General features: G+C 47.3%; 1 protein-coding gene across 4 annotated transcripts in view; it reads right to left on the reverse strand.

Annotated features, from left to right (window-relative positions):
- CYFIP2 (cytoplasmic FMR1 interacting protein 2) overlaps window positions 1–13,850 on the reverse strand; it is a 125,505-nt gene that overhangs the window by 61,869 nt on the left and 49,786 nt on the right. For 3 of the 4 annotated variants that reach the window (XM_045999388.1, XM_045999390.1, XM_045999389.1), the window contains exons 16-22: window positions 12,117–12,191; window positions 11,074–11,227; window positions 10,013–10,169; window positions 9,372–9,468; window positions 5,388–5,464; window positions 2,196–2,304; window positions 58–177 (exon numbers count right to left, since the gene is read on the reverse strand). In XM_045999388.1, coding sequence (XP_045855344.1) covers window positions 58–177; window positions 2,196–2,304; window positions 5,388–5,464; window positions 9,372–9,468; window positions 10,013–10,169; window positions 11,074–11,227; window positions 12,117–12,191 — 789 coding nt within the window. The remainder of the gene's footprint in view (window positions 1–57; window positions 178–2,195; window positions 2,305–5,387; window positions 5,465–9,371; window positions 9,469–10,012; window positions 10,170–11,073; window positions 11,228–12,116; window positions 12,192–13,850) is intronic. The other variant, XM_045999391.1, reaches the window with a different exon arrangement.

A 13,850-nucleotide genomic window follows, 5' to 3' on the forward strand; every position in this document is an offset into this window, starting at 1 on the left:
TAGGCTTCAAGTCTAAGGAATCCCAGAACAGAACTCCACGGGCCCCCAGTCTCTTACCACGATGGAAGTCAGGTCTTCACTCTCGAAGCGGCTGATGGCCTGGTCCAAGGATTTATACATGGCGGCAGAGATGCGCTGGGTAATGAGTCTGTTCAAGTCAATTGATCTACCCAGTAGCTGCATGGAAGTGACAGAGACAGAAGTTACTTAAGGTTCTCATAGGCACATAACAACTGAATGCAATGCAACATAAGAAACTGGATTAAAAGCATAAAGGACATAACTGGGACAAATGGGGACTCTATGCAGAAAACAATATTGTTAAATTTCCTGAGTATGATCATTCTATATTGAATATGAGATAATGCCCTCATTCTTAGGAGATACATGCTGAGGTATTCATGGGTGAAGTGTCATCTGCAACTTACTCTCAAATGGCTAAGAAAAAGAGCACATATATTTAAAACATAAATATAATTTAATGTTACATATATACGTATTCTTTTAAATTATTTATATATACTATATCTTTATATACTATATATATTTACTACTTATGTATTTATTTACTATTTATATGCTATTTCATTATATTTATTATATTATATACTACTTAAATATTTACATACTATTTACCTATATTTTAGACACACACACATGCATATTCATATACTGCTCTTGGCTAGGTGTCCAAGGATTATTCCTAACTATTTTATTTTTTGTACTGTATTCACGAGAAAGAAAAAAATATGTACATAAGAGAAAGTAAACCAATTGAGTAAAATATTAATGATCACAAATCTGCCTGTAGAGTATATATATGTTCATTGTATTTTTCCTTCAACTCCTATAAGTTTGAAATATAAGAAGTTGAGGAAAAATACGGTGCCTCCAGACTGCTGGAAAAGACTCAGGACAAGCTCCGGCACCCCGTACAATGTTGACATCCTAAATTGAGCCGTGAGGTCCTTCCCACAACGGTCCTGCGCCCCACCTCGATCACCGGAGAGTAGCAGCTCCCTCGGCAAGGGCCTACTGCCGGCCTTTATGGGGATGAGCATACAAGCATGAGCATGCAGGGCGGGATGGAAAACCTAACTTCTGCTAATTCCCTCCAGGGCACACACATATGGGCATCATCGCAGATGCTGTGCAAATAGCAGTAAACATCTACTCGGTACCTGCTGTGTGCACTGCGCTTTGCTAGGTGCCCAAGGTTTATTCTGAACTGTTTTACTTTTTTTTTTTCGTTCTACTTCCCTTTTGGGAGATTTTCTACCAACTGACTAAGACCCCCAGCAGGCACCTTGTGCACACCTGAAGCCCTCAGTATTTAATGTTCTGTGACTAATGCTGGCTGCAACAGTAACTGATGGCTGTAATTTCCTGAGAGGCCAGAGGAAAGCACTGAGCTCCTGCTGCTGACAGAGGTGAAGATGTGCTTTTCTCTCTCATTATTCTCCACTTCCCTTTGATTTCTCACAGCAATGAAAATGCCCCGGGTTTCCAGGGTAACCCCCTCCTCTGCACCCGGGGCACTTGTCGGCTGTGGCCTTTCACCTGGGTCTGCCCCACAAACACCGTGGCCCCCATCCTGAGCGCGGCGGTCACGGCATCAAGGCCCTACCAGCTCCACGCGGCTAACAGCGGGAACATCTCGTATTTTGCCTGCCTGCCTCAAGTGAACATTTTTAAGCAGGGATATGTGTCTGAGCTCCTGGCAGCATTTATTGCCTCTACATCTGGGGTCAAATGTAAACAGAAAGCAACTCCACAAAAACAAAATGCTTTCTAGCGTAGGTTTAGCGGACACGCTTCAGTTCAAAGCCTGAAGCAGCCTGCCTTTGCTTGGACCAGTCTGCAGGCCCTGCTCAAGAAGAGATTTACCCATTTCTGAGTGGCAGCCCCCATGGAAGGAAGTGAGCCACGGCTTATGACAAGAAGACAAAGGCTTTGGTGGCCATGACTCCCCAGAGGTGAGCTGCAAGTGGACTGAGAAGCCTAGAACTTGAACCATAGGATGTCAATGCCTCTTTGTTGCTTCTAAGACTGAGGCTGTGCCACACCCATGCTCAGAAGTCCACACGGGTGGCATTCGGGGTGGAGAGTATGCAGTCCTGATTTCCAATCTCCCCGCTCGCTTCGCGGCTACTCTCTAGCCTGTCCCACTTGCCCTCTGGCTTCCTTCACCGTACCTGCACGTGTCTCTGTTTCAGCAGTGTTTCGTAGCGGTTGGACGGTGGGTACGGAATGATGACTCCATAATTCTTACATTCAGCCCTAAAACGTTTATCCAACAGGACACTGCAAGGGAGAACAGTTATGTAAGGCCAGTAACATGACCGTGGATGGTTTTCAGACACCCAGCCACATCTATTTCCGACCAGAGGGTCTACTCTAGGAAGTGCTAGCTTATGTATTTCAATTACAACTGGTTTTTGCTTTAGAGCAAAATGCAGATTTCTTTTTAGCCACAAAAGCTCAACATGAAGCACAATTTCTAAGTTGAAGACAAGCAACACAGAAGTGGAACCACTTCCCTCTTTTATTCATTTACCAAAAAAGTAATCGAGTGCATGCTTATCATATCCCGGGGAACATTCTGATACTGGGGACACAAAGTTCCTGTCCTCACGGAGCTTATGTCTAGTGAAGAGAAACTGGTAACTGGATAAATAGAAGAATAAAACAATTTCAGGGAAGAGGAAATAACTGCACAGCATTTAGGACTTATCAGGCGCACATCTACGTGTACACAGTCATTTTTAATCTCATGACGACCTTCTGTAGACGTACTATTATTACTTATCATACTGAGGTACAGACTTCAGGGTAATAGTGCTCTGAAGCTAATAAAACAGGATCATTCGGTGTTTGGAGGTCAGGGAAAGCCTCTCTAAAGCAGTCCAGCTGGACGGACACCTGAATGCTAAAAATATTAAGATCTGGGGGGAAGAGTGCTTCTGGCAGAGAAAAGAAAAGCTGGTCAGCATGCATAACGGACCAGGCATGCTGGAGACCACGATGCAAATACGAATTGATAAAGTTAACCTGGGGGAGCATCTGGGTGGCTCTGTCAGTTAAGTATCTGCCTTCAGTTCAGGTCATGATGCTGGTGTCCTGGGATCAAACCCCTTATTGGGCTCCCTGCTCAGTGGGGAGTCTGCTCCTCCTCTCCCTCTGCCCCTTCCCTGGCTTGAGCTCTTTCTCACTCCCTCACTCTCTCAAATAAATAAAATCTTTTTTAAAAATGAAGTTAGCGGTGCCTGGGTGGCTCAGTGGGTTAAGCCTCTGCCTTCAGCTCAGGTCGTGATCTCAGGGTCCTGGGATCGAGCCCCACATCGGGCTCTCTGCTCAGCGGGGAGCCTGCTTCCTCCTCTCTCTGCCTGCCTCTCTGCTTACTCATGATCTTTCTCTGTCAAATAAATAAATAAAATAAAAAAAAAAAAGTTTAAAAAAAAATGAAGTTAACCTGGGGGCCAGATCACATGGGACTATGTCAACCCCAGTAAAGAAGTTAGATTTTGCTAGAGGTCACTGGCAGCCATTGAAGGGCTTTAGGTAGGAAAGTGACGTCATCTGAGTCTACACCATCAGGCTCAGACAGTGGCCACCAGCTACAGGAGCTTACCCCACACCTGCGATGTGGTGGGTCCGGGTGGAGATGTGCTAGCAGTATAAAGCACACACTAGATTTTGAAGACTTAGGAAAAAACAAGAAAACTAGCTCTTTAATAATTTGTATATTGATTTCATGTTGAACCTATATTTTAGATATACTGGATTAATAAAATATATTACTCAAATTGATTTTACCTATTATTCTTTCCTTTTTAAAATATGGCTACTAAAAAATATAAAACACTTGTGGCTCACATTCGTGGTTCCACTGTATTTCTAATGGACAGCACTGACCTGGGTCATTCTTTCTCTGCCATGCTTTCTGGGACTCTCCTCATCTCTCTCAACCTCACCCAGCCCCCCATAATTTTGGAAACCATTGATCTTACAGGGAGTAGTACAGATTCAGGGACATTTTTCAGATTAGAATGTTCTAGAAACTCAGTAAACAAAGACCCAGGGTTTGGCAAGTCTGAGTTTGTGTATACAGCATATTTGAAAGGAGAATCATCTTAGAGACACTGGAGGCCCAGCTCCCTGTTGTAACTGCATCCCATTCAACCCAGATACATGCTGAGTGACTACTTCATGGGAGGCTGTGTAACCTGTGTCTTCCCTGGAAGAACATGCTTTGTGTACTTTCCATCGTTAAGAGCCGTTCGCTTCACTCAATGCGCGTCTGTGTTAACAGAAACTGGTGTGTTCTGACATCAACTCCTATCTGAAGTATGTCAGACCAACTCTAGCTGTCAAAGCAAAAGGAAGCAAATGCCCCATGTGAAAAGAAAAATTATTTATGACAGTTGAGTAACTATTCTTGACACAACTGATTTGTACATTGGATTTCCAGTAAGAAGGGAGATACCTATTTTGAGGCTTTTCTTGACCGGTATGGTTATGGGTTCTTGAAACCCAGGAATTTACTCAATCCACACATACTGGCACTACCAACGAGGCTCCCGACCCATGAAAAGCATCTTACCCCGACTTCTTCACCAGTCTCCTATCTGGCCTTTATTTACCCATTCTTGCTCACCACCAATCCATTCTCCACATTTTTGTTTTTTACAAGGGCAAATTTTTAAAAATAAAAATTGAATTTGGTTCCTGTCATTCTTTTGAAATTATCCTGGGAGATTCGATTCCTCCTAGAGAAATGACTACAAGCCTCATCACGTGAGCCTGGCCTATCTCTACAGCTTTGTTTTGCAGCTTGCCTCCTCTGGTGGCCTGTGGATGAGACATTTACAGGAACTAAGTCACAGTAACGGTCTCAACTGCCCTATGGAGTGGGCATGCTGTCAGTACAATATTTCTGCCACAGGGACTTTGCACAAGCAGTTCCTCTGCCTGCAACTTCCTGTCCCATCCTTAGTTTTATTTAATGCCTATAACTTCAGATAAGATCGCAAATGTTACTTTCTCAGGACAGCCTTTCCAGTTCCTCACCCCATAGACTAGTTCTGGTTTAACTATTCTAGATTCGCAGATTCCCATGGATGTTTCCTTTGTGGGAAGCATGCAACCTCACTTTCGTTGTGCTCTCATTGGTTTGTGTTAATATCTGATACCCTCCTAGACTGTAAGCTCCATGAGGGGCAGCACCAAACCTGCCTATTTTCCTTTATCCTATATTTTAGCACCCAGTTCAGGCCCACAGGATCTCTCAGAGGCTAAAGAAGAAGAGAGGATTTATGACAGGAAACCATGTGTCACGGGTGGCTGGCTGAGAACGTTTGTTGCTCACAGCCCCAGGAACCTCGTACCTGCCAGCCATGGCTTTGTAGTAGGCAAAGATCTGGTCCGCCAGCTTGTAGACAAACTGATCAAAGCACAGGTTCACCTGGGGACAGGGAAGCAGGAACGTCAGCTGTGTGTGTCTAGCTTACATTATACCTGAGCCGCAAGGGATAGCTGGGTGGTATTGTGTGCTGTGGGGCAAGACACTTTGAATAGCAAAAAAAAAAAAAAAAAAAAAAAAAAAAGATTCTGGAGTTAAGTAAGTTAAGAGGTTTGGTCCCTCAATTTCAATGCCCTTAGGCAAAGAGAAGGCAAAGTTCAAAGGTCTGTTGGGGAACAGCCCTCCCCAGGGAAGGCAAGATAGCTCTTCATATCCTGTAATCGCTCACATCATTCCACCCATCCTCTCTCCTGCTGGACTTCCTCGCCTTTCCCTTTCACTTTATTTGCCCTTGTTTGACCAAGGAAGAATCGGATGGTCCTTGGAAACTGAAAAATCTCTTTTTTCCAAACTTTACCTAAAAACCTTTGGTTCTTAATGACTATGGGATCCTCGTGCCATTTCAGCGACTCGTCACATCAGTGGCAGACCGTGAGGCTTGGGTGAGATGTTCATGTCGGACACAGCACCAAAACCAAACCGTCTATGGAGGGCAAGAAGCAGCCAAGCGCGGGGCTTCGATGAGCCAGGGCTGCGTGTGGCGGGGCACCATGGGACTGCCCAATGGAGCCTATTTAGGTGACTGATTTTTCAAATTCTCAGCTCCGGAAGGTTAATTCTTTATCTGAGAAGGTCCTGTATCTCTGATTTTACACCCCAGATGTTATTCTGAACACGCAACCCAGAACTGTGTGCAGCTCTGCCCTCATCTGCAGGGAACCACGGCCTCTGCTCTGGACTTTGTGTTTCAAGGGTTCCCACCGGGCCATCCTCCAGTTGAAGAACCCGCAGAGTCAAGGTGGGGGTGTCACTCATACCCTAAGCCTTGAGTGTCCTTGCCCCAAAAGCCCAAGCCCCTTCCAGGCTTGTCTGCTATTCTCCCTGGTATCACCCCTGAGGGTGGACCCCACGGCAGGTGTCGGGAGTTAGCTCAGGGACCGCGGTTTGTGGGCAGTGGTGGCAGCCACAGCTTGGCTATCCACACCCGTGCACATGAGGCCCTTTGTCGTGCAGAACAGAGTTGGGGGATAGAAAGAGAAATGGGGCAGGCCACAAGTTGGGGGTCTCAGTGTGTACTTTGGCCGCATGCCCTCGAAATATTACCCAGGGCCTGGTTGTGTGCTTTCTTTCCATTTATTTTAAAAAATCTCACTTGGCCACATGACACTCTAGATCTGTTCTGTTTTTCACCTGCTGGAGAACACAAGTGTATAAGACCGTGTCAGAACATGGAGTTGTCAGAGCTGAGATGCAACCCGTTCACTGGTCTCCTAGAATCTCTCTTCCCAAGTCTGTGCTCGGGAGAAGAGATCTGTGTCAGGGCCCATGAGGATCTTCAACTCCCATAGAAATCAGAGGCTAGAGAAAGCAAGCAGCTTTTCTACTAGATCTCCTTTGAGATACATAAACTGTCAGACTAAGTTGGTGGAGAAATGTTCATGTCTTTCCTTTATAAATAAGAATGTTGGGGCGCCTGGGTGGCTCAGTGGGTTAAACCGCTGCCTTTGGCTCGGGTCAAGATCTCAGGGTCCTGGGATCGAGTCCCGCATCGGGCTCTCTGCTCAGCAGGGAGCCTGCTTCCCTCTCTCTCTCTGCCTGCCTCTCTGTCTACTTGTGATTTCTCTCTGTCAAATAAATAAAATCTTAAAAAAAAAAAAAAAAAAAGAATGTTGGGCGCTTGGGTGGCTCAGTGCATTAGGACTCTGCCTTCGGCTCAGGTCATGATGTCAGGGTCCTGGGATGTGGGAACCCCACATCGGGCTCTCTGCTCAGTGAGGAGCCTGCTTCCCTGCCTCTCTGCCTACTTCTGATCTCTGTCTGTCAAACAAATAAATAATCTTCATTTTAAAAAAAAGAAAGAAAGAAAGAATGTCATAAATTTCTATGACATTTTCACCTAATGGGCCTCAGTCTGTGTTTATATAGTCCCATGCAGTTAAGCCAAACCGAGACTACCATCCCAGTTCCCAGAAGGCAAAACAGAGAAGATCTGGTAGCCATCACTACCACTGGTCTCGTGATTCTGGTCCTTGCATGTGGCAGGGTTGTACTTCCTTTCTCCTCTCTGAAAAGGAGGTATGGTCATGAGACTTGCTTTGACCAATGACATGTATCATTTCCAGGTGGAAGTTTTAAATACCAGGAACACCTCCCCCTGCCACGGCAATTAGTGAATGTTCCACGTGAATCCCAACTTGAAGGCTGTGTGGACCAGAGTCCCCAACCAGCCCATAATGGAGAAATAAGCCTTTGATTTCAAGGTACTAAGAATTTGTGGTTATTTGTTACTGCAGCATAACCTAGCTTATCCTGACCATCAGAGAAATAGAGCCACTGAGTGACTCTCTAATAAACAGCTTATAGATGGAAGGATGGTTTCTTCAGTCCTAGAAGTACTAGCAAGTGACACCCTAAGCTGTGTGACCTTGGCATAACAATAACTGACCACTTCAAGTCTAAGACTTATTACCTGTAAAACAGATAATAGCATACGCCTCCTTAAATTGCTGTAAAGGTTATTGAAATAGTCTCTCTCTATCATGGTTAGCCCTGCGCCTGGCAAGTTGTAAATGTAGGAAAACTGATATATGATATTGCTGCTGTTATTATTATTAGTAGCCAAATAATTCAACCACAAAAGACCTATTAGAAAATTAATTTTACTCATGCAGTTCCATCATCTGCTGTCCCTTAAGATGTCTGAAAAAAGAAAGACCCTCCTCCTGGTCTGGGTCCTTTTTGATGATCATGATTTGCAAAGACCACCCTCCATGTAGTGAGTGATCTTACAATAGCTCTGTGTGGGGATAGGCGGGAGCTCATCTGTGGTGAGCACAGCACGATACATAGAGTTGTAGAATCACTGCATTGTACACCTGAGACTAACATAACATTTGGTGTCAACTGTACTGCAATCTTAAAAAAAAGTCATAAAAAGAGATCACTCTCCAGAACAAGTCACTGATCCCGCACTCTGAATGTCTGTGTTCCCCCAAAATTCATATGTTGAGATTCTAATCCCCAAAAGAGAAGGTATTAGATGGTGGCGCCTTTGGGAAGTGATTAGGTCATGAGCGTAGAGCCTTCATGAATGGGATTAGTGCTTTATAAGAGAGAGACTGGGGGCACCTGGGTGGCTCCGTCGGTTAAGTGTACAAGAGATTGGGTGTGGTGAGAACAAGCCCCACACTGTGCTCTACGCTCAGCGTGGAGTCTGCTCGGGATGTTCTCCCTCTGCCCCTCCCTCCAGTTGTGTGCATGCACTCTTTCTCTCTCTCTAAAATAAATAAATAAAATCTTTTAAAAAAGAATTAAAAAAAATAAAAAAAATAAGAATGACAGTGAGGGCGCCTGGGTGGCTCAGTGGGTTAAAGCCTCTGCCTTTGGCTGAGGATATGATCCCCAGGGTCCTGGGATCGAGCCCTGCATCAGGCTCTCTGCTCAGCAGGGAGCCTGCTTTCCTTCCTCTCTCTCTGCCTGCCTCTCTGCCTACTTGTGATCTCTGTCTATCAAATAAATAAATAAAAATCTTTAAAAAAAAAAAAAAAAAGAATGAGAGTGAGACCACAGGGAGCTCCCGCTCCCCTTTCACTATGCAAGGATACTATGAAAAGTCTGTGACCCAGAAAGGTGCTCTCGCCCAACAGTGCTGGCTCCCTGATCTAGACTTCCAGCCTCCACAACAGTGAGAAACACATTTCTGCTGTTTATAAACCACTCGGTCTGGGGTAATTTGGTACAGCAGCCTTCAAGTGGACTAAGACAGCCCACTTTGTGCTGATAGCTACGGATTTAAAAAGTCCAGAGTCTCGGAATAAGATTACAGGAACAAAAGAAGCGTATCACTTGCCTCAGCTTCAATCTCATCGTACAGGAACTGCTTTTTAAACTTGGTCAGAGCATAGTAGGCGCTGTCATTGTACAGGTCCAAGGGGTAGAGGACATACCTGAAGAGAGAAAAGCAGAGGCCGGCAGCTTACTAATCTCTCCGAAGGCAAGCCAGCTGCTGCAGCCTGGGAAATACAAAGGGTTGGGTGAACACGGGAACAAGCTCGGGGTCGGGAAGAGAGAGCCTCCCAGCATTCGGATGTTTCCAGGCTGCCTCAGGAATGCCTTGCTTTACGGTCTGCCTGTAGAAATCGAACATTCATGATGCTAATAAATCCAAAGCCTGAAAAAATGAGTCTGGGACCAAAAGAAATGAGGTGGCAGTTAAGGACATTAGCTTCCTGGTCCCCAGAGATGACTATCTTCCAAGCACAGCTGCTTTGAGACTGACAGAACCCAGGAGGGGTAGCTGGGCCGGTAGAATCCTGAGCCTGTCTGCAAGGCTGAGTCAAATCTGGTGTGACCTGATCCTTGGGACGAGCGTTCTCCCTAGAAGGGCACACTACCTAATCTGGAAAGTTCTGGAAAGAACAGAGCTCTGTAGCAAACTGCTCTCCATTTGCACCCGGGGAACCTCCTTGCGGACCCAAGCCTGCCTCTTACTCCATCATGGAAGGTTCTTTGGTTTCCAGGATATGGTCTGTTAGAATCCAGGGCATGGACATCTCAATTGGGAACTGGATTCGCCGGCCCATGGTTAGTTCCAGGAAGAATTCTCGGAACCAGAGCTGAGAGAGGTCACAACACTGCTGCAGGGCTTCTGAAAGCATAAAGGAGAGAGTCGTGACTTATACACGAGAAGCACCAGAAGATCTTTGCTCTTATTGTTATTAACTTGTTCTTACTGCTTTTTTGTTCTTACCCCTATACTACTACACAGCAGGTGCTCATAAGTACGACTTGGTCAGTGGGTCCCACTCGCTTGTACCTGGAGGTCAGTCTAATATCTATTTAGAAAACAGCATTTGTTAAGCTCATGGTAGCAGCCCCAGGCAGGAGGAGAGCAGTGATGTTTTAGAAATGTAGAGGCGCCCGCAATCTCCATGATCCCCCTACAAGGCCATCCTAAAAACCCACAGTCAGGCCTCCTTGGGTACGCGATAATTCTGGCTTCTATCCGCTTAGGAGCCTTGGACTGCGTTCTGATGGAGAAGTTCTCAGTAGTGACAGGGCATTATCCCTCCCATGTCCTTGGATGCCGCTCTCCCTCCCCCTTGTCCTGTCCCACCTGCACAGTCATCCTGCTAACAAGGACACAGGAAACGGGGACACAGGGCTGGGTATAGCCCCGGAAGCCTCCTTCGCTATGAGCAGCAAGACTAATCAGCTCAAAGCTACTGCTTAGAAACAAAAGACTGACCGAATGCCTGGCCATGTCTGTGGGTGTGCTGCTGGTTTTAATAAAGTTCTTAGTAGAGGGGACTAAGACCAGACAAATTTAACAGAGTGAGAATAGCTGGACTGAGCCTGGCCTTTCCAAGCCCACCAGAAAGGGTGCATTTTTTTAATCTTGGTAGCAAAATGTGCCTCTTTTGATCAATGACCACGTTTTTTGGGTTTGTTGTTGTTTGTTTTCTTTTGCAACTTTTGGTCCAAAGCCTTAGTGGGTCTGGGACCTGGGACCCTCCTCATTCTCTCCCCACTGCCTGGACATGGCGACTCACCACTGATGTTGAGCAGGTGCGTGAAGAAGAAGGACTGCTTGTGGAAGTCCTCTATGGCAAGGACAATGGGTCCATCAAGGCTGCTTCTCAGCGTCTTCTTGGAGCCACTTTTGTCTGCGATGAGCGATTCGAGCATGGTCCGCACCATGTACAGCTTGAAAAAGAAAGTAAGACGAGAAGGTCAGGGGCTGGCCCTCCACCCTGGGGTAAAGGTCTCTGTGCTGTATTTATATTTTTCTTTTTTTTCTGCAGATGTCTGCTCTTAAAAAGCACTGTCTTAAGGAAGCACCAGTTTAGGGTTGGAGAAGTGAATCTGGAACATGTAAACCCTCAGGAGGGAGACTGGCCAGCCCAGGAAGGAAGGTCTGCCCAGGGCCTACTACTAAGTCATTCAAGGCCCAGGTTTTTGCCGGTTCTGCTTGGCCAAGGGCGTGGGCATCAGAGGAGAACCCCAGTTCACATCACTCTGGAGTCAGTCTCCGCTTTACTGGTTGGCTGGGTGGCACCATGGGTACAGCCCTGGACTTGGGTCTAGGGCCAGGCACTGCTCCTGTCTTGCTGTGTGATCTTGGTCAACAAAGTCCCAATTTGGGCCTCAGTTTTCTTATCTGCTAACATGATGGGTTGCACCAGATGCTTTCTCAAACCAGTCCCTTTCAGCTCTAATATTTTGAGGAACTGCGAAATGCCGTTTGATCAGAGCAAGCCCCCCACCCCACCACCTCAAGCTCCTGATCCTTAGCACTTTGAATCCATTGCTGAGGATGGCGCCCTCTGGTGGTGCCAGCTGTGTCGCACAGCCCACCAAAATCCTGGGTGGAAAGCGGGTAAAGACAGGTACTTACACAGGAGGTCTACTAGACAACCAACTCCCACTTACAGAGGGCCTTAAGTGCAAAGGGTGCAAGTGCTAATCTAGATCTTTCCACATCATATGCCTTTGAATCTTAGGGCTGGAAGGGGCCTTGAGGAGCCAGGCTAGTCCATTCCTGCTGCCTCCTGGAGAAGTGTACCCCAACCAACCCAGCCAGGCGGTGTTATACCAGGGATCGGCAGCCTCTTCGGCCCTGTGTGCCACCAGTGGGGTGAAACAAAGCCCGCGGGGACCACTGGCAGGCCTAAGACATAGATAGGAGAAAGGAGGAGGGGATGGGAGGGCAGGAGAGACAGGGAAGAGGGAGAGAGAGAAGAGAGAGAGAGAGAGAGAAAAGCAAGAGGTATTGTATACGGTGGGAAAGCCGCCGCGAGTGCTAGGGGTCACTTGCCGACCACCTCTCAGAAGCTCCAACCTCCCTCTGCCACCACATCCGCCCTGGCTGCCTAGGACCGTCCCCACCATGCGCCTGGCCCCGGGCAGGGCAGCGCAGCCACAGAGGGGAGGGGCGCAGTACCCCTTCCGCAGCACTTCCCGTGACGGTCCACGAGCTAGCACGGTGGCCGGTCCACCCTCGCCAGCCCCAGGGGTGGGCCTGATCATCCCTCAGCACTGAGAAGCACCGTTCTTATGGCGGCCTTGGGAGTTTTCCAGAAAAGGATTCCTCAAGTACAGTCCATGCGGGATTGATGGATTTGTATCGAATTCTATTCGAAAATCCTCTCCCCACCTACTTCTACTGAACAGGGCGTCAGCCAGCATCCCAGCTGGGCTAGGTGTCCCTGTCTGCTGCGCTCGGAAGGCCCTCACAGAGCCCCGAGGTGGGAGTCAGGAGACCTGGGTTCTTGTCCCACCTCCACCTGGACTCGCCTTGTGACTGAGACAAGTCACTTCCCCTCTCTGGACCTCAGTTTCCCCATCTGTAAAACAGGGAGGACACTGGGACTTGCTTGTCTCTACGGGCGCTTCCAGCTCTGACTGTGGGGGTCTACCCCATGCACTGGTGCCACCTCACAGGATTCGGCGGGGGGCGGGGGTAACTCCTGGTCACACTCCCCTCTCAGACCGCCTATACAGACACTCCTTCCACTCTTCTGCTTCTCTCCCTCCCTCTCTGCCTGTTTGGCCCTTCGCCTCATCCTCCTTTCCTGTTTTCCTTCTGCCTTGTCCGTGTCTCCCTCACTCAAGTCCTGGGACTTGCAGACACACCCAAAAGCCCTGCTTAGCCCCTCCAGGATATTCTAGGCTGGAAAGGCCTCTGGTCCTGGACATTACACAGAAGTGTTTATAGAAGCTTCCTTGGGATTTCCAAGACCAACAAGATTAGTGCACACTAGCCCACAGGCTCTGAAGCCAAGGGAAGTTACGGTGCTGAGAAGCCATCCTGCCCCATCCCTCCTCCCCAGACAGAGACACACACACACACACACATAGAAGGGGGTGGTGGGCTCAGACAGCTCATCTCAGATGGTTCAGACTCACGGCTGCAGAGCTGAGACTGGCTGAAAGGTCATGTCAAGGGGGAGCTCCTGTAAGACCCCTGAACGTTTGATGGACCCTTACGCTTTTTTCCTAATACCTCAAAAAGCCTACCAGGAATTGCTTATCCTTAAGGAAGTGACAAGGATTCAACCAAGATGCCCAAATTCTTTTTTACTGTGTGTGTGTGTGTGTAATTTAATGACTACTCTGGGTAAATCATAGGCGACCTCTTGTTCAGAAGCTTTGCTTAGCCACTCGGAATATTTCCGATGACTAGGCTTTCTCTAAGGGGTCAGGCTCCTGATACTTGTGCGTTTGAGGGGATAATAGTAATAATGTTTGGTAGGGAACATGATCTCCTTCAAATTTTTCACCAAATGGAGATGATAATCAGAGTACAGAGAGATCACAGTGCTTGCCC

Source organism: Meles meles, chromosome 3 (assembly GCF_922984935.1).
Source record: "Meles meles chromosome 3, mMelMel3.1 paternal haplotype, whole genome shotgun sequence".
NCBI classification, from domain to species: Eukaryota; Metazoa; Chordata; class Mammalia; order Carnivora; family Mustelidae; genus Meles; species Meles meles.